General features: G+C 42.6%; 1 protein-coding gene across 4 annotated transcripts in view; it reads right to left on the minus strand.

Moving 5' to 3' along the window:
* Positions 1-18506, minus strand: part of TLK1 (tousled like kinase 1) — a 71043-nt gene extending 52537 nt beyond the window's left edge. Inside the window, exon 1 of one of the 4 annotated variants that reach the window (XM_074829088.1) lies at positions 18319-18506. Coding sequence is in view for 2 of the 4 variants with exons in the window: in XM_074829091.1 (XP_074685192.1) it covers positions 17522-17666 (145 nt within the window). In the remaining 2 variants the exon portion in view is untranslated. Of the gene's footprint in view, positions 1-8643; positions 8696-17521; positions 17947-18318 lie in introns of those variants that run through there. The other 3 variants (XM_074829091.1, XM_074829090.1, XM_074829089.1) reach the window with 3 other exon arrangements.
* Positions 18507-25770: the final 7264 nt, after the last annotated feature.

Consider the following 25770-nt stretch of genomic DNA (forward strand, 5'->3'; position numbering starts at 1 on the left):
CATCTCTGTGCTGCCAGTTTTTGGATTTCATTCGTCTGGCCAACAACCTGTAAAGTAAAAATGAATTACAGAGAAATATGTTCCTGAGGGAACCTCTGCTAATGCCTTGAAGAAAGACTTATGAAAAAAACCACTTGGGCTGACTCCAGATCAGCTAGGAAACATTTGTGGGTAACAATTTAAGAATGTTTAATTCTTCTCCCCACCTTTCAGCTGGGCACCCTATTCTAAAGATCCCTTGGCCATTATGTGTCTCATCAGATGGCTGTAGCCAGCAGAGACAGAATGAATTTATAAGTTGCCTACCGATGCCTTTATCTGGCCACAAACCAACAACATATACTCATGCGTGTGGGTATATGCCACAAGGATGGCAACTCAGAATGGCTCATCCAGAGCTTAGGGAGTGATTCATACAACAGAGAGGACAATAGCTCCCAAAGGGTCTATTCTGTTGTAATTTGGGCTGAACCAGGCATGCAACTATGTCCAAGGCAAGCCAGTGATGCCTCATTTCTGATGAGTCCCTCTACCAATTCTACCCCTTGGAAGTACAGCTGAATTGCCTGAAAGCCACACATGGCTCAAAAGCAATGCACCGGCCTCCTGAAGCAACGAAGAGCTCTTATTTCTGAGTGGCAGCATTTTCCCTACATATTGCTTATAAATAACTGCACTTGCCTTCAACACCACAGACAACAAACCTATTGCACAGGTGTAAACACAATGTGTTTGAGGTGCAGCACAGTACCTAAGATAAGCACTAATGTAGGCAACTGAAAGATCTGAAAGCAAAAACCCAACTGACTGAGCACCTTTTAAAATTACATCCCAAACCAGAAAAAAGATAACGTGCATGCCTATGACAGTTTTCAAGACTGAAGTCTGTCTAACAATTAATGGTGCTGATGGGTCTGAAAGCTACTGAAGCTTTTTTGCAATATTCACTGAAACAACGGCATGCTGTGTCTCATACCAATCCTGCTCACTATTCAGAAAAGGAGACAACATTTAGTTTTATTTGGCATGTGAATCCTTGTAACGGGTCGGTTTTTAGCCAGACTTCTCTTTATGCTAGCTCTTCCTGAAGGAATTATTCACAGATCAAATTCTTCCTATCCTGCTCCGGAAATTATTATGCCATTATTTTTGCAGTGGGTTTTTTTTCCCCTATTAATGATAGGGGTTGGCAAATACAGAATAATTAATAAAGAGAAGATAAGATACAGCATAGAACATTCAACATGGCACCTACCTATTCACTTCCCAAACTTCTAATATAACTCCATGTGCACCATGTACAGGAAGCGTTAGCATAGCAAATACCGCTATGAGCAACAGAACCACGGCAAGGTCCTTCCTGAGTCTGTTGAATAATATTTTAGCATGAGGAACGAAGGTAAAAAGGACAACTGAAAGAACATGCAGTACATTACTAGTATCTTGAAAGCTGCTTATCTTGGAATTGCCACACCACAACAGCAGTCAGGAGGCTCATTTTGAAAACTGGTTATCACTGTATTTTCTCCTCTCCTCTGCACACCTTAACTAGACAAAAACTGAATTCAACAGATCAGTTCATGGGCGTAGTAACAGAAACATCTGCTGTGCCCAAGAGCAGAACAGACTACTTGGAAAAAGAATTCCCCACATCCAAAATCCCTACCCATGTCCAGTTATCCCTTCTAGGCTCTTAAAAACAAGTTAGGTTTGACCAGAGTTGAGTTAGGTAAGACCAGAATGTACTTCCTACATCAAAATCCCAAACTGCAAGAGTCTTCCCCATCGTGAGAGCCCTCCTATATCAATCAAACAGAAAAGCCACTACAAAAACTACTCCACAGAAAAGGAGTAATATCCCTTCTGGAAATGTCCTACTTTAAAAGGCTTATTCTGAACTCATACAAGTAAGAGCTTAAAAAAATTGCTAAAAACAGATTTCCCAAGTTGTTGGCTACAATACCATATGCAGAATGAGCCTGACAAAGTCAACACTCCGAACATACACAAACTAAATGGGTGATATCCTGAACATGTTCGTTACAAGGAATTGCATCCATTTCTTTGAAACTTGTCACTTTGTAATCCCAAGTGTCCCATTTTCCTGCTTTTTCAAAAACCTGGATTACTCACTTGCAATTGTTCTCTAAATTATTCTGAACTGCCAAGAGCAGCCAAAGAGCAGGTTCTGATATAGCAGAAGGATTTTGGTGGCTCTTCAATACCACCAACTTCTACCATTTAATAGTGAAGTGGCAGAGCCAGAGTGTTTCAAAGAAACAAGCAGGTTTGTTAACATAGTCTTCACTGACCATTTTGCACTCCTCACAGCTAAAGACAGTGATACCTGAGAAGCAGGCTTATTGACTAGTTGAATCTCACTGTCTGAAGTACTGCTCTAAGTATTTAGTCCATTTAGAACAAATGTATAGATACTGAAAAATAAATGCATCTTCAGTAAAACTCTTTTTTTAATGATAGCATCTGATGTGAACATCTGCTACAGTGACGGAATAATCAGAGATACAAAGCACTCATTTAAAGTGCTTTTAATAAAGTTTGTTCAAGACAACTGTCAGTTTTGGCAGGAACTGGGTAACCAACTAATACATCCTCCTGATGTTTCTTGTCGTCTCTGATTACTATAGTCTGTGCCTGCATAAACGTGACACTAACCTCTCTAAAGTCTCCTGTAAAGCCTTAAACAATCACATCTAGGTTCCATGCAGCATTCTCCTGGAAAGGGAAGATTCCTTACACAGTTGTAGGGTCAAAAGCAGTCACTTTTATTTCTTCAGAGTTAAGAACAATGTTCTGGTTAAGGAAAAACTACACTAAATGCAATGCTTTATGATTGCATGCTACTAAGTGAGAAGAAAGATTAGAAGAAAATAGGATGGCACCCCTTTGGGTTGCTTTAGCCTACTGGAGATCCTTGGTCAATCAAAAGTAAAGAAATCCTTGTTAAGTGTCCCATAGGGCAGTATCAGTGTTGCTGTATTGCACTGTACTACTATGATCAATAAACAAATATACAATACACAGACAAGAAGTTTATGCTTCCAATCCCCCTATAAGGTAAGAAAAGGCTATTTATATTTTACAGAAAGCACCTAAGGTATTGGCCAAATTTACACAAGACATCTGTGGCAGGAACACTAAAAGACTGCCTACCTAGGCAACAAACATCTGCCTTGAACACATTATGTCAAGAGATAAAAACTAATAGTCTGGGCTGCACACATGCAGGTGACGTGCTGCCTATCTCTACCAGTGTCCTTTTCATCTCTACGTAGAGGAATCTGTAGCAGTTTCTGTGCTTTCAGACAGCTCTGTAAAAGGTATCTAAACAGAAAGAGAGAAGCAGAATTTGCCCATTTCAGCTTCATTTGCTGCAAAACCAGACGCTCCCTGTCCCCTTGAGGAAGAGGCTGCGAGCAAGTAGAAGCACATTGCAAGTTCATGGGTTGCTTGTTGGTGATGCAGACTAACAGGTCACAAGATAACATCAGTTTTACGATACACTCAAAAATTGCATCACACTCTGAACAAAAGCTCACTACTTTCCATTCCTCTATCTATTTCTATGCTGGAAAGGACAAAAAGCCTGGAGCAGTCCTGAAGAAGAAACATCTATCTAGAGAAATACCAGAAAGTACAGCAAATTTCATTCGCTGCATTCAGTTATAAGGAAACAAACCTGGAGCTCTAAATGCTGGAGTCCACGAAATGGCTGTTCTGCAAGAATTTAAAATGGCACAGGCCTTCTCCACATATCAAAAATAAACAGTAGTTTCTGCTATCTAAGGAAGGAGTGAAAAGGAAGTTAAAAGTAGAGGTCACCTACTGAGCAGGAAGAGAGCAAGCAATGCCCCTTCCCACAAGGTTTTTGGTTCTCACCCTCATGCCTCAGAAAAAGTAAACCATGAAGGAACAAATATAAATTGTGCACCTTTTGCCCAGATAAATTTTTCTGGAAGTTACCTGTAGGGTAGAAAGGCAGTCCAAAAACTCCCAACAATTTCATAGAATAAATTTATCTTATTTTTCTGAGTTATAATACCAGTCATTTGGTATTTGAAAGCTGTATTTGTGTCAATAGGAGTGTGTTTCAGTTATTAATTCCCTGAACTTCCTAATCTTCTTACTTCTGTAGCTCCTACTGCCACTTCTGCCCTCATGATCTTCCAAATCTCCCCAGCGCAGACAGTCTACTGGCCCTCGAGGCTGAGGCAAGTGCTCTGCTCCCTGGAGCACACAGGACATAACGAACTGTCAATCACAGTACCTAACTCTTGCTACAAATAAGAAATTTAAAAAATCCTAAGTCTTTCCAAATACGTTAATCTATTTCACTCAACATTGTGATCAACTAGAACTTCAACCCCCATACACTTATACAAAAGAGGCCACAGTTTAACATCAAACATGCAAAAAAGCTTATTATACTTCTAAGTTAGATTAAACTGGGACAGTAAATTCACCTCTAACTGTAACCACAAGACTCATGAACTCTTTTGGCTTTTGAACTACACCATTTTAAGGAACAAAAAAGTTATTAACCTCAAATAACACTGCCAATTTTCTCCTTTCAAAATACCTATATGGTGCACACAGCATAGAAAATACTAAAAATTGAATCAAAAAAATTACATTAAGAGATTCAGACTGCACAATCACAAGCTTTGTGAAAAACCACCGTATCACCAGGCAGCTCATGCAGTGGGGACCCTGCACCCCCCGAGCTGAGTAGGGTGATGCTACCTGGGAGATGACTCATTATTTTTCTCCTGTCGGCACCCTGTCTAGAGGCTAGGTGGTGCTTAAAGAATCAGGCAAAGAATCCTTAGGTTTTTGTGGGTTTTCTTTTTTTTTTTTTTTAAAATTCATAACCCAACCATCAGTCTCTGAAGTGACAAGACAATCCAAACTTCGCTGAATAGGGGAAGAAACTCATTTCCTCAAAGTCCCTAGTAGAGAAGAACCTCTCAGAATGCAGCTCTAAATAGGTAAATTACACACACATAAAGCTGACATGTTAATGACTACACCTACATTTTCCTAGGACCCTGCAGCATTGCTCCCATTCTACAGATAGGGAAAAAAATGAGACTTGTATGAAATCACACATGAATCAGTGAAAAAATCAAGTTTAAGGCTAAGGGGAAAATATTTTAAACTTTGTACTTCTCACAGCACAGCTACAAAGCCTGTTGATATCAATAGCATACATTAAATTCAGTTGCAACTTTGTGTACTGAACATTTTTAAAAATTCAGCACCCACCCAGTTCACAGACAAAGAAACATCCTATGTAATCATCTGTCAAAAATTCGGTTTTAGTGTTGCTCAGCATTATCATTAAAGAAATCTGCATTACAGCCATTTATCCTATCCAGTGCTCATCATCTAATTTTAAACCAGCTTTATTTTCTGCTATATTATCACTTTCACTCAAGTTTTAGAAGAAAGAAGGGATTCTTATTCCTTTCAACACAGTCCCTTCCTGAGAACTGTCCATCTTGCAGGGTCAGTGAAGAACAGGCTTCATGGAACAAAGTCTGTGATCACGTGAATAAAATTTCCAAACATTAATACAGTTAAAGCTCTGAGGGCACCAAGAAATTAGGAAAGAGCAAAGTTATAAATCTCTGATATTGCAAATTGGGGAAAAAAATATTTTCAGGTATACATTCAAAACATATTTCAAGACACCAGTAAAATTACTTACGTGCAATTAACATCATCTACCATGTAGAAGCACCCAAATACTCAGCTGCATAGTACTTGTTGCCCTACAAAACTAACCACATTTCTTCCTAGTTAAAGGACAAGGATGCTACACAGGCTTCTGTGAACCACTGTGGCCATAATTCAAGCAAAACCAAGTGTGATCCAAGTTCTCTTCCCCAACTGACAGGAGATAAAGCAGGACTTCTTCCCACCAGAGGGAGGGGAGGACCATGAAATTCCTTGGATAGCTGAAGCAGGCTTCCTGGAGCCTACTTCCTACAGCCAATTTGACAGAGACAGAACAGCCAGTGCTACCGGAGGGCAGCAACACACCTTGCCAATGGCTGACAAACTGGGATGCGTTTCACCTGGCGTACATTTAACACGACTGCTTCCACACTCCTGACTTTCGGGGTAACTAAACATCAAGCTAACCACATGGGAAATTTTAAAGACACTGAGTAAATCTATCAACAAATCTGTGATGGCCTTAGAGAGGATCCAGAACCAAGCCAGGCTTATTTCCATCAGTTAGTAAAGGCAGACAGTCCAAATGAGACCACTGCCTGTACAGTCAGAAAAGGCTAAAGCCCTGATGAGTCTCCAGATGCACAGGGGTGCCTGCCACATGCACCACACTCCCTCCCCCAGCCCGCTGCTTTAGCAGGCTATCTCAGTGACGAAAAGACAACTGAAATGTAAGAACCAGTAAAAGCAACTGAATAAAAACACATCAGGAAGGAGAAAGTTTCACCAACAGCAGTTCCTAGGGAGAAAAAAAAAGGTTGAGTGGTAGGCCGTCCCCCTTGCCCTGCCTGTACCCAGCGGGAGCTGCCACGGCCGAGGCACACTATGCGCCCCCAGAGGCAGCATCCGCGGCTGTTGCAGATACTGCATTGCCACAGTTAATATGCACACGTGATAAAGTCTACACACAGGAAAACTTCTAAATATAAGGTGGCAAATACAAATGACAGTACACCATGCAGGTTTTTATAACTGTTAGAAAAAAATCAGTTTAATCTCTAATGAAACCCTTTTACATCCCTAACAGCTAGTCACACTACCTTATTTTGGTAGTTATCTGAATCACTAATTCACTATTTTAATTTACTGCTTTCACACAAAAAAATATTGTTCTGTAACTACTATATGCTAGCACAGTTATTTACCAAATGAGAGAGCTCATACTAAAAATATCTTATTTTGCCAGAAATAAACTCTTCCACTCAGTATCTTTGGATCAATCACACAACAAACCCAATAGAATCAGTGACTCAATGGATGTAACAAAAAGCAACTGTAATGACCTGTCCACTTAAACCTAAGAAGTATGAAGAATTTCCATTATTAAAGACAGAAAAAATACTAAGAAAATCTACTATTTCCCAAAAATCCCTCATTTGGACCTTTATCCACAACCATCTTAAAACTGGACTTCACCTTTTCTCAAGTGGTAACTGGTGGTCCAGCAGCATTTTGACACGCCAGATAAATCAACATTCCTCTCTAGTCTTTCTAGACACCGGCGCCTGCAGCCACGCCCTCCTGACTGTACAAAGCATTCACCATTGCTGCCGGCACTACAGCGGGAGAGGTCCCGTGCGGTGATGCACCACAAGACACGAGAGGAGAGGCTCCCAGCTACATCCTTGCAAAACCGTGTCACCAAGCACACCTCCAGCTGAGCGTGGGCGATCAACACTTGAACATCCAGAAGGTTCCTGCTTCTACCGCATCAACCCGCTCCCTTCATCAATGACTACCCTCCCCTCCAGCAAAATCAACAGCATGCACAAATGAAAGCCGAGCAGGGGGACTGTGATTTGAAGAAAACTACAGTTTAGAGAAGCACAGGGGAAGCAGGGGAGCAGGACGAGACTGGAGGTCACCCTTGTGGCCCAGCACCAGTCAGGAAGGGAAACCAGCGGTGGGAGGAGGCAGGCCAAGGGACCTGGTGTAGGAGAGAGCACACACCCCACGCGGAGAGCCAGAGGGATGGTGGCATAGCGCCAAATTCTGCAACTTCTGACAGTCACTGGTACTGCCTCATCGCTTGCTTCCCTTAGAAAGATGGGATTTCAAAGTCACAAGAACAACAACAACAAAAAAGTAAAAATAGCGGGTTCTTTCTCTCTTTTTTTGTAAGAACAAACTTGAAGAAAAAGAGAGATTTAAGGAAAACAGCAGGAAGGTGGTGTCAGACGCTGGCAGAGACTGGTGCCTGTTGTTTGCACTTCTCTAGAAGAGAAAAACAAGTGAAAGGCTCGGAGAGAACAGCACGTTGCGATTTAGCCAGGAAAACAAATCAGGTCAACTTTCAATCACACGACATGGGGGGGGGGGAAATCACTATTAAGGTCATTTACTGGAATTACTTTGTTGTCATAGCTTCAATATTCCACTCCCAAATTATATGTTGCAAGTATAACAAATAGGGAAAAAAATACAAGAAATATAATATTAATATCTAACCTAATACACAACCAGATTCTGATTTGTGAACTCTACATGTTCTGTTCTGTTTAAAAGCAAACAGCAACATAAAAAAGCTAAAACTCAAGACATGGGAAAACTAGCATGATTAATCTAGCAGCCAACTTTTGTATCATCTGCAATACTCATCAGCAGGTTTAACAAAATTACGTATCTGAAAAAATGAAACAAGTTTTTAAGAAGTATGTAATAAGAGACAACAGGAATTTACAACATTTTTACTAAAAAGCAGATTAAGTTTTTGTGTAAACTTAGATTGTTTATGAGACTGCTATGGGGGATGGGGGTCCTAACAACATTAGTATTCCTAATGACTAAACAGACAGCTCATCATGACTTCACACACACATTTTGTGTATATATAAAAGTGTGTACATGCATGAATTATAAAACTGCCTCTTTCTTAATACTAACCACTTGGATGTTCTGGACGTAACAGCATGTTTCAAGCAAGGGGCTGAAAAAAAAATAAAAATCTATGGATGCACAACACAAAATACCATCTAACAAGGAAGCAAAGACCATATTTGTCTTCCATAGTTTGAATACTGGTGTTACCCCTCTCGGGCATTATTAGTATCACAATCATTTAATAATACAATTTAATTAGAAAGAGGTAATATGCAATCTGATTATATAAATAGAGGTATATTAAATAGGCAATGAACTTCACAAAAAGCAATCACATACTGAGGCAATAACATGCACAGCAAAAAGTGGTTTTTGTATCTCATTCAAAAATTCTAAACCTGCATCTTTAGGAATTAGTTCTATTTGTATCCTGTAGTAAATTTTAAAATATGAAAATCCCACTCTTCATAATGGCCCTTCATAATACTAAATACAAAGGTACTGTAGCAAGAACTACTCCATTCAAAGTTAAAGCTTGTAGAAAACTTGCAAGATAGCCTTTTACCATAGTTCAGTAGTGAATAAAACTACTGAAACTGAAATGCAACACTAATAAAGTTTCTAAAACATGTATCAAAGACACAGCAACCACTCCCAAACAGCCAGTTCAAGGAATAACCGATCTGCAAAAGAAACAAAAAACCAAATAAAAAACCTAGTGACTCATACTGATAAACCTACTCTTAATAAAACACCACTACCACAACTAAAACAAACAAAAAGTTAATTTATGAAGATAATCACACCACTTAGATGATCACCGCCACTCTTCTCACCGCAGTGTAAGTTCTCACTTCGCTGGTGAAGGGAACACATGGTGGGGAAAAGAGCTGCGAAAGGGAAGCAGGACACTTTCCTGGATATTCCTTAGCAATAATAAAGGACTTTTACTTTGAAAAGTTTTAAAATTTCTGATACATCTTTTAATACAACTTTTAACAGAACTGTTAAAAACAGATCATTCCCCATCAAGACTAAAAGAATTGGCCAATAAATTAAGACCTGCAGCGTAATACCTACAAAATGCTTTCCTACATAAACTAACATAGTATTTGTAAAAGATAAAAACCAAAGCTATTTCAAAGTTACTCTATTTCTCACCATACAAACAACATATTTATTACGAGAACTGGTTTCACTACGATCTTGTATGTGCAAATACAGCTGGTCTTCACAATGATACCCCTTAGAAAAATTCAAAGCTTGCTGTAAGTCACCAGTGTCAACCAAAAATAATTTGTCCTTTCTAAACAAATAAATATATTTTATATCATAATTCTGTATATATTAAAAATACATGTTTCTACTGATGTTAAAGAGAATATCAATAATGTGTGGATTTTGTTTTCAACTGCTTTACAATGAAAATATCAACTTATTAAAGGACACTACTTCTCTCATCAGTTTTACTAGGAATAAGCTAAGAAACAGCAAAGACCATAACCTCCATGAGGGCCAAAATAACTAGAAAGAGGGTACATTAGGGCACAAAAATTACAAGGGGGAAAAAAAAAAAAAAACACATTGGCTGAAGTACAGATGCAAAATTTAGGACAAAACTGTGGAACCTGTAAGAATGCAGCATTACCAGAAAAAACAATATTTAATAAAGCTGTGCAGTGTACAGGCCTGATTAGCCCAAGACACAGGAGTGAAAGAAGGAAGTATTAGAAATACTACTTGTAGCATCATCTCAGTTTGTCTCCATAGAATGAAGAGGTCTGAGAGTTCAGTGGTGGGGAAATGGAAAACACCATAATAAATAAAAATTTGCAAACCAGAAGCTACAGCTGCAGGACACAGTGCTTGATGCATCTATATGCTCTGAGCTCAAGGCAGAGTCATAAAATTAAATATCTAAAAGGCTGGGTGTATGTGACATCATACAACGGATTCTTCTAAAAGCATCAAGACTTCCTGTTATTCCTCAAAAATATATTTTTATTCCTTTTCTCTTACAGGTATAGCTGTCTTAGAAGCCCAAAGAAAGGGAATCCAGTACTTGCCAGTCTCCAAGTAATTATGGTCGGGCTTCATTTCCTGTAAAAGGCACTCTGGAGTTTCTTACCACTATCCTTATCTCTTAAAATCTGAAGTGCAGAGTGCTTTGTTCTTAAGGACGTTATTAAAAAAGCACCATGGCCTTTAAGTTTCCACCCACTTAAAAATGTGAAGATACGATGAGGCAACATACATTACTTAATGTTCCTGCTGCCACCCCTCAGAAGTGGTGGTGATCCCAGGCAATACCGACCTTCTCTGTAACGTTCAGTTGACGTACAAACTCCAGTAAATTAAGTTTCCCATTCCAAAGCGACCAGATTCCCGTTACAGTTGTGTAATCATCCAACAACCTCTCTCTTTCCCTCTAAATCCTTGGAAGACACTTGTCGGCCTCAGAGCCTCTCTGGGTAAAACTAAAAAGGCCTTTTGAGCACAGGGTGGATAATTTTTCTTATTTGCATATTTTAAAAATATGCTCCAGCGTTAAATGTTTAAGCTAAACTTGGAACAATAAGAATCTATGGTGAGGTTTGAAGTTTATGATCTATTAAATTCATACAAGGGAAAAATACATTCAAACAACATAAACTTTAATGCTCTGCTGGCAGCCAAACCATCACATTGCCGGGAGCTGCCAGCGAGCCACCCGTATGGGAGCTCTGAAGCCCTCAACTGGTTTTTGCCAGCAACCGCTTCTGCCATTTTCGTTTGGTTCAACCACTTCAACACTTGGTTCATTCAGAATTGCTAAAGAGCAACTGACAACTTGGAAAGCAAGAAAGCCTGACTTTCGTTTCCGAATGATGAACAGGAAGGAATGGTGAGTGGATTTGATCTATTAACTCTGAATCTCGCAATGCGCGATGACCAGAAACAACCGATTCATTTCACAAACTACAGTCAATTCTACTTAATCTGGTTTAAATGCAAAACACATTGGATATATTTGTTTCTTCTTATGTATCTAGCACAATTAGGATTCACTTTATTTAGCTAATAAAGTTAGCTAAAAGCATCTAAGCTACATAACTACTTAAATAAATGCATATAGATGCGTACCCTCCTGCCTAGCAAGAGGTATGATCAAATTAGACCAATTAGAATCAACTTTTCTTTAGGAAAAATAATTAAGCACAAATGCAAAATAAAATTAAAAACAATTATTTAATCAGGATTTCCTGCTCACTGATTTAAGTCATGATTAAAATTAGTAATATAATCACTCTGATTTCAGTCTATCCCTCCAGCATGGACCCACCCTCAAAGGCTCTCACAGCCCCAGCCTTCCCCCCATCAATCTTCAGCACATGCAACCTCACTTAAGCCCTTCTGCACCCCTCTTCTGGGACTAAGTTTGACTGAGGTCGATTAAAGCTTACAAGTATTTGTGTTCCCACCACCTACTGCATCCTCCCCAGGGAGAGGCTGGTTGCCGGGATTCTTCTGCTGGCATATCCTGGTGCTTTGCTCAGGAACGAAAGAAAGGAGTAAGACCTCCAGAGAGAAGGTGTCCGGGAAGGAAGCAGACACTTAGTTTCTATCCCCAACAGCGCATTTCGATAAGGATGGAGTCAAGATGAAGGGAAACGTGGGATCCAAAACACCTTCTGATGCTCACTAACCCTTCTCTACTGCTACTGAACTCAATCCTTAAGTACTGAACATTATCTTCAGCAACCATTACAAGTTTTCCACTTGCAAGCCCACCCGAGAAGCTGGGTTGTATTATGGCGGCCAGCTTCTGCTTAACCACTCTTCAGCAATCACAACCGGAGCACCAGCATTCTCAACAGAAACCCTGACCATGCTTCTTCCTCTACCCACCTTCACCCCCACTCAGAGCAATTTGGCAAACCAAATTTTCCTTCTCCTCTTTTACAGTTGAAAGACACCCAGCCAAACAGAAAGAAGTTCATAAACTTCATAAAGACAAAGCTTTTCTCCCCCCTCATGTGCTTTTATGTTTTAGGGGAGCTACAGTTCAGGAAATACTCTACTGCATAAACACAATTTACTAACTTCAACATTTTCTTGTATAAAAAAACTCAGCATGGGGGCAAGAACTTTAGTATGGGAGTAATCTGGACTGGGAGCAAGTATTACTTCAAAACACAACCTTGTATCAAGAACGCAGAAAGCATAAAGGATTATTTAAGCTTGTCATAGTTCCATAATCTCCATTCTTCAGGTAGCAAAAATCTATAGATCTAACTTTGACTGTGATGCACATATATACAGTAGCCTTTCCCAGGAGTCCCAACAGTATTTTGCAATCATTTAGGATTACCAGGCTCTAAGAAAATCCAAAGAAATGTCAAGACTAATTGCAGACCAGAGTTATTACTAAGAAGCAAGTTTACTTCAGCTTGCTGAAGAAAAAAATGTACTTGCTGAAAGAAAAAGCAAGCAAGAAAAAAGTATGGGAAAAAAACAATGAGAGAAATAACAAGCTTTTTATTTGAATGGAGATAATAATAAATAAATACAGCCTGTCCTGAAAGATACTGATTCTCTCTCTATTTAAAATGGAATAAGTTAATGGGAAATTCCATTCTAGGCAAGTTAAAACAGAATTAAAACAAAACAATCACCCAAGTACTAATATGCTCTATTCTCTGTAGCACTTGCCTTTTAGAAAACCAGATTCAAACAAGGGCCTGTATTTAAAAAAAAAAAAAAAAAAAAAAAGTCATCTTTTCCCATTTCTCATTTGGGCATGCTATAAAATCTCATAAGAATCTGGCAAAAGCATCAGCTCACTATGAGAAACACACCTGCAACAAAACCAGCAATAGTATCACAAGCTGGAATCTATGCCTATCAGTGGGACAACATGAAGTCTTACACAATACCTGCTCATGCTACAGCCAGCCTAAATAATCTTTTATGATTGCTGTGCTCATCCTAAGTAAAAATAGATCATCTTTAAATGTGAAGTGTTCCTATTCTTCTCTGCTCCCACATAAACCAGCCAAATCCATAACATTCTCAATCTACAGTTGAACGATAAAAAAACCCCAAACTTACTGAGAACTTGCTGATTAGGCAAATAAAGCACTTGAGTTTTTACACTAAAAGCAAACAACAGAAAAAAATAACCCCGGAAGTTTTATTAGGATCACGTAGCTTTCATGTTCATGTACTGTATGTATCATATGTGACACAACCTGGCATCTAGACACATTTTCTAGACTAGAAACTTAAAGGGGAAATAAATTGTACCTTTATGCTCAAACAACTACCACCACATTTTAGGTAACAATAAATACAAATAATACACATTTATCAAATTTTTAAAAAGTCACCAATTAAATTTGCTACACCTACATTAGTTCTTCAAAGAGTGTCAAATACACGTCATGAGTTTGTTTACAATTTTGTCATCATATGTTAACTGGGGCTCAAATTTGAAAACTGAAATTCACGTTACTGTCATGCTAATTCAAAGTTGTATTTGGCATTCTGTTTTGCTTTTAGTAAAGTGTTCGAACCCAACGGCACACAAAAGAATAACTTGCAAAGCATCATGCTTGATTACCAGACACCGTGGCACTACCCCCAACCTCAAAAGAGAAGCTATTCCAAGACACCCATCTGTATCTCCCAAAATCTCTTCTGTCTCTCTGCCTCATCAGCAATGGCCTGAACATCCCCCATTTACAAAACAGCCTTTTCCAGCTATGTGCTTCTGGTCTTTTTAGTTACATGCATAAAGCAGTCAAAAGTCAACAAATTTCAAACATGAAGTTGCGTGACTGCAATTATGTGAGCTGTGGCACAAGATTTAGCCACACAATCACATACTGTATGTAAAATAATACTGCATAACAGTCCTCCTAAATTCCTGATAGCATCTACTGCAGGGCTGTTGAATAAGTGACCACATATCCCACACATAAGTTATTGGCATATAAAACAGTTGACAGAACTACAGACATTTACAAGCTATACTGAAATGCAATAAAAGACAGTCCTGGTACAATAATAAAAGTGTACAGATGCAACTGGATTCAAGTCCACATCAGTCCTTTCATTTTAAAGCCTTAAAACATAAATTCAAATCTATACTAAGCTAAGCCATGACGCCCCTGTAAGTCAAGATATGGAAGATAACATCCAATTAAAAATGTTGCTGCAATGTCTGTCATAGTGCATTTCAAAAAAGATTATTTTCTTTAATTTCACCTGTATTTCCCAAGTAGTTCCTTTTTGATACTGACAAGGCATTGCATTTTTTAAAAAAATATAACTTTGTGCGATAGTTACATATGCCAGAGCTTTTCTTCTTGCTTTCTCCATATTAGAGCTTCAGAGAATAACTTTAGGACTTCCTAAATCAGGGTGCTGGGGTTTCTGTTCGTAATAAATCAGAACCTTTAAAAGATCATATGAGAGATCATTTTCTGATCATATGAGAGATGTGGGCTCATGCCAAACTTTCACACTGAATCACAGGTAAGGTCGTATGAACCACAGCACATGTGGTGCACTCAGTGAAGGCGTGGGCATCCAAAGGCAACATGGGCATAACTGTCACAGAAGCCAACCAAAGGGATTTGAATCCACAAATGACAAGTCCAGGACGGGCCACAAGCTCAGGCCAAGCGCAGAATGTACCACATCTGGAAATATTACCCATTCAAAAACACCATGGGCATTAGCAGCGATGTAGCTCTGATCCAGTACAGGATCCAGCAGCCCCGTGCACTGCTCCAAAGCTCATAACCTCTGTTAACATCACACGGGATCACAAGTTCAGAATGAGTGAGAGCTCAAACTCCTATAAATACACTGCACTGCAAATACTGCACGCTTATTAATGTGATCTGATATAATTCTTTCACATATATAGGACAGTGTCTATGAACATACTGACGTGTTTATATTTCAGGGTCCATTGCTTTCAGGCAAGATACTTCATTATAAAACATACATATATAAAGTAAGGTGTGCTGATAACATCCCACGAGCATGAATGCAAAATATAAACCCAAGCGTGGCTGGTGGCTTATGCCGATTTTTAAACTACCTAGTGAGGATATACAATTATCACAACCCAGGAAAACCGTGCAAATACAGTACAATGTAGTACCAAGCAAACACCAGGGTTTTGATTACGCTGTAACCCCTGAATCTGTACTAGAGGATGTCAATTACAGCACCCAGAAAAATCCAATAGCATGAGTCATAAGAAAGAAAAAAGTAAAAAGTATCACCGTCATCACATTAAAAATTAATTTCACAAAAATATTTTTCCTTGTCTAAATAGAGGTACTCAAGGAACACAGTTTTTCTTCAAAATAAATAGGTAAATTGTGCTGCATAATAATTTCAGGCTTGTATACTGTGCATCTGAAATACATCCAAAAATAGCGCATGTATACACTCTACATAAATATTATCTGCACGCATATTCATAACAAGTGTTGCAACACTGAGAAAACCTACTCTTGATAAACTTAAACTATGTATTTGGCCGATGGTTGTTGTTTTTCTATGAGCTTCGGTTTCCCAGAGAAGACGAGCACAAAATGCCTGCCACTTTACTCAGCATCTTTAACATATACCATAATTCCTTTCCAGGTATTTTCTAGAGCATTTCATGTCAATCTACCTGCAGGAGCGTGTGCAAAAGTGACACATAGTGATCCAAGTCTGACAACTACTGGCATGGAAAATGGAGAAACATGGACTGCGTTATACGTTTTCAGGATGTCGAATCCCTGTTACCAAGTCCTTACATCGCTTATCAACCAAAAAAAAAAAAAAAAAAAAAAAAAGGCAAGCAAGCAGATACAGGAAGACCTGAAAAACAAAGACTCCCCGTTTTCACTATTATTTCTATTTTAAGTTAGCAAGTTTCCTGCTTGGGTGATGACGGTTTCCAGACGCTACAAGAAATGCTAGATGGTATTCATTAAACTGGAGTAAATCAAGTAAAATTATACAACTGCTTGGTATGCAAGTATCCGTGTATAAAAGTTCTCCTCCACCACTAACCGGCGTTCAGCAAGTAGTTATTTTAGCTAAAAGCACCGAGCAATTCACTAGCTGTATAACTGCTACATCTTGTGGCAATACATTTCAACGCAAGGAGGAAAACCAGACAATACCCGAAAGGGAATCGCGAAGGGACTTGTTTGCTCATAACCTTCATACAGATATTCCCTGCAAACACCCACAACACCCTGCTGTCGCTGTCGGTGTAACACAAGAGGGGAGGAGCAGGGGAGGGAGGAGAAAAATATTATCATCTAAGGCGTGATGGAGGACAGGAGAAAGTTGCAGTCATTCCGTGGTGGCCGTAAGGCGCCCTGTCACTTCTGGCCGTAAAACCGGCCGCCCCCGAGGGCGCCTTCCCCACGGGGACGAACCCTCCGGTGTCGGCCCCTCTCTCCTCCCCACCTCCATGATGCCAAAAGTGCCCGACTCCCTCCATCCAGCAACAACGGCCGCATCCTCCGGCGCAGCACTTTTACTTTGCCGCCGGCGGAGGGGAACCGATTTCGGGGAGGCGGCGGCAGGCGGCCGCCCGAGGAGAGGCGAGCGGCGGCGGGCGGGCGGCCCGGGAGCGGAGGGAGCGCGGCCGATCCCCCCCCCCTCCGCGGCCCGGCGGCAGGGGGGGAACAACGAGGCGCCGCCGCGCTGACGAGCGGCGGCGGGAGGCGCGGGCGGCGCGGCCCCGCTCGCCCCGCGCCCCAGGCTCCCCTCGCCGCCACCGGGCCCAGCGCTGACCCCGCGCCGCCGCCGCCGCTCCGGGGGCACCAGCCTCTCCCGCCGCCGCTCCCCGCCAGCCCGGGACCGGCCTCCGGCGGCGGCTGCCGGGCCCCTCCCCGAGGGCCGGGCCCCCCGCGCAGCCCCGCGGCGCGCTGGTTACCTTCCTTGGGCGGCTTGCCGAGCGGCGCGCCGTGGAGCTGGGAGGCCGCCGCCGCGGAGCAGCCCTGCAGGCTCGGTGGGGACGTGGAGAGCCGGGACCAAGATGGCGGCCCCTCCAAACTTCCACTGCTACTTTGGACACTCATCAAGCTACTTTCCTGGAGCCCGGCAGCCGCCGGGGGCGGCGGGGGAGGCGGCGCGGCGGGGGGACACCCAGCGCCGCGCTCATGGCCGGGGGGCCGGCCCGACACCGGCGCGGGGAGGCCGCCGGCGGGGAGCGGGCTCCGGAGGCAGGCGGGGCGCGAGAGAGACGGGGCGCGGGGCCAGCGCAACCTGCCCGCACCTCTGCACTGCGTCGCCGCCGCCGCCGAGCAGCCGCCTGTGTCTGAGGCTAACCTTCCCCGCCGCCGCCGCCACCGCCGCCGCCGCCGCCGCCGGGGAGGGGAGGGGAGGGCGCAGGCGGGGAGGGGTCATGCGCAAACAGGATCGCGAGCCGAGCGAGCGCCGCGCTCCGCCGGCGCCCAGCGGCGCCCAGCCCCGCCGAGGCCGCCCAGGGGCAGCGGGCGGGGAGCGGCACCCCCGCGCACCCCCCTGCCCCGCCGCCCCCCGCCGCGCAGCCTGGGCACGCGGCCGGCCCCGGCCCCCGCGGCCGCTCCCTGCCCCCGCGGCCGCTCCCGGCCTCTGCCCTGGGCCGGCCCGCAGCCGCCCGCCGGCTGACCACCACCACCACCCCCCACCCCCTACGCGCGCCCGTCCCACGGCGGGAACCTCCCTCCGCGCCCCCGCCCCGGCGCGCACCTTCCGCGCCGCGGGCAGCGCTCCGCCGGCCGCCGCGGCGGGGCCGGAGGTGGCTCCCCCGAGGCCCCGGCGCTTCCTTCCGTCCAGGTCTCCTGGGCGGCCCGGTCCGCTCGAGCCGGGGCCCCCGCGCCGGCCACCGCGCCTTCCCCCGCGCCTCGCCACCACGGCCATGGTGGCGGGGCGCGGGGGAAGGCGCGGCGGCGGGGGCGGGAGCGGAGCCCGTACGCGCCGCTGCCGGGGCCGGGGCCGCGCCACCCGGCAGCACCCCGGCGTGGGACCGCGCGGGGCGAGCCCAGCCCGCTGCGGCGGTAAGTACGGGCCGGAGCAGCGGGGCTGAAGCGGCACTTCCCGGCACGGTCCGGGTGAGCGCTGGTTTTGCAGCTGTTCCCCCCGGGGCGCACAGGGGTATGCCGGATTGCGGCTGTTTTGCCGAACAGGACGGTGTGGCGGTGGAGACGCGGGGGACCCGAGGGAAGCTGCTGTCCTCAGGGAGAAGGTGTTGCTCGCAGCTGTAACCCACCTCGCTGCTCAGCAGCTCCCACCAGAGGATCCGAAACTCGGCCAGGAGCCATGTGCCAAGGCCCTGCCTCACCCCACGGGCCGAGGCTCCCGGCCGGGCACCAGCCCTGACCTCTGCGTCTTTCGAAACGTGCCCCTCTGCCTTGAGTTAGACTAAAGTGCAGACGTAGCAGAATTCAAACCCAATTTTCAGTTTTTCCTTCCTTAAAACCAACAGTCTTCAGCAAGAACGTGAGATACATGGCAAAGTTCTGGACAAAGCCGTTTAATTTATGAGTGCAACTTAGGTATGACAATGACTTTGATTACTTAAAAAAATACTATGGTTTGCAGATACATTGCATTCTGTATATATAAAGAAGTATATTCATCAGCCAGGCACGGCGCTTATTTTGTGGTTGCTGCACAGCGACATCCTGGCCATCCACTAACCTACTTTCCCCTCTATTTGAGAATGGCAGGAATAGATTACTAATGCTGGGTTGCAGATCTGTGCACAACACAGATATTACCAATTCTGCCTCTTCCTTATAAAGTGACATCTGTCAAATTATCTAAGTTCTACACCTCCCACAAGTACAAAGCATAGCTGCAAGTTTCTTAGCAATTTGGTATTAACTTGAAGTAAAAATTAGTATGTTTACTTGCTAAATAAGTCTGTTCCAGGACGTATATTTAGTAACAGCTATACATTTTTTTTGGCAGAGAGAAGTGATCTGATACTTCAACCAAAACTTATTTAAGGACTTGATCTCAGAGAAGACTTCTCAGACTTTACCTAAGCAAATTACACCAGGAAATTGCTAGTACTTAGGCATGAAGTAAACCAGCGCTAGTTCACTCTGCAATATTAATATTTAGCAGCTGGCATAGAAACTATTTGCAAGGTTAAAAACAAAACATACTCGTAATCCCACAATCCATACGATAGCATAAGTGAACGTGCAACCTCATTTCCTGGTAAGTATATCCTGCTGCAGTATGCTGCTTTTAAAATCTGCCAAGAAGCAGTAAGTTAAAGAAATTCAGTAGCTTTGTTTATACTCATTTGCATCCACTTAATACAAACCCCTGCTACCCTTACAAAAACCTATATAAACAAGCATTCTTTCTGCCACTTTTGCTTACAAACTGTTGCCTACAAGTCATTCCACTGATATGGTTGGGGCTCCTTGTTTAAATAAAGCATCAGTCGCTTTGACTAGGGTAACAGGAGATGAAGAGGAAGATCCCATTCATTACATCTTCTCTCAGACATGCAGTTTAAATATCATAAAAACACCAAGATGTCTTTTAAACTGTCATAAGTTATGAAAAGTAATCAGACCTATGCAGTATCTTGTCACATGTTAGAAGGCACCTCGCACACGTAGGACGGTGCCTTAAAAGCACCTGGCTTGCCAGCTGATCATACATTGAAATGCACAGCTGGGTTACCATAACTATGTAGTCTCTGGTGAGGTCTACCAAGAAAGCTCACCCCTGGCTCGACGTTCCCCAGTGCCAGTCCCAGTTACAGATACATATATCCAAATAGACTAAGGGGTAACACTAACATTTATTAAGAATGAATACATGGAAAATTAGAAAGAATAGTAAAGTAAAACGGTTAGCAGCAATGCAAGAGTACAGGGTTCCATACTTAAGATCCTTACGGCAAGCAAGAAGGGAATCCCCGGGACAGATGGTAGGGTGGAAGCTTCTGTGCAGAAAGTGTCCCCAAAGCATCTTGACAATTTTGGGGTCTTTGTACCCAATTTTTATACTCTCTGGGGAGAGATGTGGTAATCATCACTCTTGTGCACGGAGATCTGGTAATCATCACACACTTAGACAGTTGTGGGATTTTTGTTCATGGGGGGGTGGTTTATACAAGTTGTGGTTTTGTTGTCTTACACAGCTACATGGCTGTGATCAATTTCATATATGGATTAATTTACATAATTGTGGCTCATTTGTAACACTCAGCTAGCCCTTTAGCTCTGTTATAACCTTGATATAACAGGAGGGTTGTATGACTGTGGCTTCTGTCCTCTAGGAGGTAACACCGAGCTAGCTCCCCAGCTCTGTGTAACCATTGACCTGTATCAAGAGTCACAATCATGGACAAGTTTTAGCAACAGAAATGTCCAGGTTTAAGGCCTGGTGCAGGCCAAAGCCTACTGTCATCCTATATCACTGAGGAACCAGGAGGGAGTGGGCACGTACTGCAGGACTCCCCACTAGAGCACTCATTAAACAGCACCTGCTGCTTGGCAGAAATGGGTACCTGCTGCAAAATACAGGAAAGCAGAGTGTGAATTCTATAGATCATCTCCAGATGAGACTATATAACTTTAAAAATACATGGAGCTGGTATATTTCCCCTCTGCAGTTCGTAGAAAACCTACTTTCTTAATGTGTTAGAGCTGACACTGATTTGAAGGTAACCCCTTCCTTGTGAAGCCACATTGCTTCAGTGTTACCAGTTATCGTATCACAGCAGGAGCATCTTCATTAATACCTTTTAGAAATTTCCAAACATACTCTAAAAGACTTCCCTTATTGCACAGCATCATAAATGTACATACTGCTCTTCCTTGAATGCCCTGCCTTCATTTTGCAGTAAAACTTTATGGTCCGGTGGCCAGATGGATAACCTCTCTCTCACCATGGTGAGCAGTCAGCTCAGTGTCACCGACCCAGAATGTTCAAAACTAAATCCAACTCAAATAGTACCGAATAAATATTAGTCATTCTTTTGAAAAAATACCATAAATATTAGATTTTTCTCTTCTAGTTCTAAGGAGCAGAATAGTCTGATATCAAGGTTTCTTATATCAACACTGCATATCATCATCAGGCGTAACTTGAGGTAGTAGATATGGGGAAATCCCTTTCAGGGATTGTACTGAATAATGAAGAAAGTGCCACATACCTACCTACAAGGGAAAGCTTGACTCTAGGTGAAGTCCAAGAAAGCTCATTTAGTTTTGCTAACTGCTAAGGAAGAGGACCTCAAAATTCAGATCAGAACAGAGAGGAGTGAAATGCCTATGTGCTATTTTTCCCATAAGAATGTGTCAAATGGGGGTTAGCAAGATTTATCACCATTGAATCAAGGACACCTGAAGAACAGAATAATGAAATTTCATTATTCCAAAGATAAAAAAGCCAAGCAACAAAAATCCTGAAAAACATTAAAATTGTGAGAGTTTTCAACTTTGCCACAGGAGTTATTTGTGCAAGAAACTTTTATCACAGTAAGTTCACAAGCTGCTCCTAAATCTTTAGAAAAGTAAGAGAAGTTAACTGCCAGACAGCGAAGGAAAAGGCTTAAAGAAAAGAATTGATAGGCTGCATAGTGAAAATAAGGATGATTACAGCAGGAGCGAGTTTCTGGAGACATCTGCATTTTATCTATAAAGGTAACCATACATTCAGGTCAAAGGTCAATTTCAAAACCTTTACATACACCATTTACAGAACAGAGACATCCCAGATGTTCTTGAGCGAATTGATTGTGGGATCAATTACAGGGAAATTATAGTTTCTCCCCTATTCCGAGACCTTCACTTTGGTTCTCACAGGCACCAAATAATTTTGGTGTCCTCATGAAAAATATGTACTCTGTTAACATAAAATAATACATGTTCTTAATAACTGGGTATGTCTTACCTCTTTTCCCCACCAAAATCAATTTGATATTTGTTGGCTTAGGTTTCATGCAAGCAGCAGATACTGTAATACCCGGGACTAGTGACTGATCTGGTCAGGTAATCAATTATATGAATAACGTATGTTTACATGTAGGTTATAAATAAGATCATTTTAAAATTATGTCTATAATTAGAAGGAAGGCCTCAAGTTCATGGGATGATTGGAAGAAGTAGAGGTAGAAGGGGAACTTGATTTAGCAGGCTTGTACTTCTAGGAATGAAGGTCAAGAGTTTCCAGAATTATGATAAATTACAACATCCCTGGGAAAGTATTAAACTATATTATGATTCCAAATTTAAATCAGTCTCTTTCAGCTAGAGATCAGGAAAATATCAGGAATCAGAGATCATTAGTGTCTTTATTTCAGATGCTTTTGGTATCTATTTCCTTCACCTGCTTCTTTTGATTAACAGTTCTAAAACATGTCCAACAAGGGTATTACATCTCTTTTTTCCTTTTCATATATTTAATCAGAAATATTTATGTAGCATCCCATCTTGACTTGGAGCAACGTATCTTCTTTGACACAGTATTGCAACCCAGCCTTGTTTCTATCCTTCTCTCAAACAAGGAGTTCTCTTCTGTAAGTGATATTGAAGTCATAGAATCATAGAATACCAGGTCGGAAGGGACCTCAAGGATCATCTGGTCCAACCTTTCTTGGCAAAAGCACGATCTAGACAAAATGGCCCAGCACCCTGCCCAGCTGAATCTTAAAAGTGTCCAGTGTTGGGGAATCCACCACTTCTCTGGGGAGATTATTCCAGTGGCTGATTGTTCTCACTGTGAAAAATTTTCCTCTTGTGTTCAACTAGAATTTCCCTGGGAGTAACTTGTACCTATTACCTCATCTTTTCCATGTGACGCCTTGTAAAAAGGGAGACTCCATCTTCTTTGTAGCCACCCTATAAATATTGGAACATGCTGATAAGGTCTCCCCTAAGCCTTCTCTTCTCACGGCTGAACAAACCAAATTCTCTCAGCCTTTCCTCACATAGCAGGCTTCCCAGTCCCTTGATCATCTCTGGGGCCCTTCTCTGGACCCTCTCCAGCCTGTCCACATCTTTTTTGTATAGCAGGGACAAAAACCAAATACAGTATTCCAGGTGTGGCCCGACAAGCAGAGTAGAGTTAGATAAAGACTTCTCCATCTCTGCTGGCAATGCCCTTGTTGATGCGACCCAGCATCCTGTTGGCTTTCTTTGTCGCTGCAGCACACTGTTCACTTCTATTAAGCCTGTTGTCCACCAGCACCCCCAGGTTCCTTTCCACAGAGCTGCTCTCCAGCCAGGTAGATCCCAGCGTGTGCTGCACTCCTGGATTATGTCTTCTCAGATTCTTGTTGAACTTCATAAGATTCTTGATAGCCCACACTTCTAGCCTATTCAGGTTTTCCTGCAGGGTGGCTCTCCCTTCCAAAGTGTCCACTTCCCACTCAGTTTACTCAGTTTGGCATCATCAGCAAACTTCATCAGGGTACAAATGATCCCATCACCCAGATCACTTATTAAGAGATTAAACAGTGTTGGGCCCAGTATCAATCCCTGGGGGACCCCACCTGTGACAGGTTGCCAGTTTGAAAAAGAGCTATTCACCACCACCCTCTGGGTGCGGGCTGGCAGCCAGTTCCCCACCCACCACACAGACCACTTGTCTAGACCATAACGCATCAGTTTCTCTAGGAGGAGGCTGTGGGGAACTGTATCAAAAGCTTTGAGAAATCCAGGTAGACAATGTCCACTGCTCACCCCACATCAATCAAGCAGGTTATTCTGTCATAGAAGGTGACTGGGTTTGGCAAACACGATTTGTCCTTGGTGAGTCCATGCCACCTTTTCCCAATCATGTGCTTCATTTGACACGTGATAGCCTCCAGGAGGATTTGTTCCATAACTTTCCCAGGGACTGAAGTAAGACTGATGGGCCCATAATTTCCTGGATCCTTCTTTAAGACCTTCTTGTAGATGAGGGTGACATTAGCCTTCTCCCAGTCTTCTCAGGCATCCCTTGATCTCCACAACTTCTCAAAGATTATGGAGAGTGGCCTTGCAATGACATCAGCCAGCTCTCTTAACACCCTTGGGTGGGTAACATCAGGGCCCATCGATTTGTAGGGGTCAAGCTCCTGTAATAGTGTGCATACCAACTCTTTCTTCACTGACGGTGGGTCTGTGTTTCATTGTCCTTTGATTTAGCCCATCAGTTTTCTGCAATGCCAGTGAAACTGAGGTTTTGTTTGTTAAGAAGGCTTCAAATTCTTTGTTAGTTCCCTGTCATCCTAGCACTTTGGATAATAGACCTGTAGCAGTATTTTCTTAAAGCATAAGCTATTACAGTATGCCACACTGTATAGTTGCCAGTATATTTGTCAATATGTATGAATATTATACATGGATATACGTATACACAGATGTACACATGCACTCACCTACCCCATATATAGAAGGACATACACACACACCCTATAACTTATGCCAACATCAGCAGACAATCTGATTTAACTATCATAGTAGAAAAATATTCTTGTAACTAAATAGACATACTGGTACAGTAGCTTTAGAAAATGCCTAAATGATTTCATCATCGAAAGATGTATTTATGACATTTCTAGGTTAGATGGAATGTAGTATGCTGGGAAAACATAACTTGGGAGAAGAAAATAATGTTTTCTGTCTTGGTGAATGATGGAAGTTTGTAGCTCAAATACTCTGTCCTTCCTTCTTCTGACCCAGATGATCATATGTATGGACCCTCCCTGTATCAGGCCAATGTGCTCCTGGCCAGTCTGGGCTGGAATGACGACTAGAATCTTCCAGTCTGTGTCCTGTAGCTCAGAAGATTCAAAATGCAGTTTTGGCACGACTACAAGGTAAAATGCCAAGTGACTGTGACAGCAAGTGCATTGCTGTGATAGAACACGATCTCAGATTGTAACAGCTTCTGCACCTGATTCTCACATAGCATTTCTATTTATGAGCAAATAGGAATGTTGCAATTGTACTTACATTAATTTTCAAGTTTAGTTAAAGTTTTCTAAAACTGATTTAGAGCAATAATATTTTTATAGGAAAAAGTTATTTAGATCTTGATTAAATCAATTTTGAGGCTCACTGAATTAGAGCTGTCTCCCTGAGCCATATACTGCACTACATGCTTTATAATTTTTTTAATATAGCACTTGCTAGCAACTCTGAGTTGCAAGGTAACAAAAACATACATAAATAATATACTAGC

Source organism: Strix aluco, chromosome 6 (assembly GCF_031877795.1).
Source record: "Strix aluco isolate bStrAlu1 chromosome 6, bStrAlu1.hap1, whole genome shotgun sequence".
NCBI lineage: Eukaryota > Metazoa > Chordata > Aves > Strigiformes > Strigidae > Strix > Strix aluco.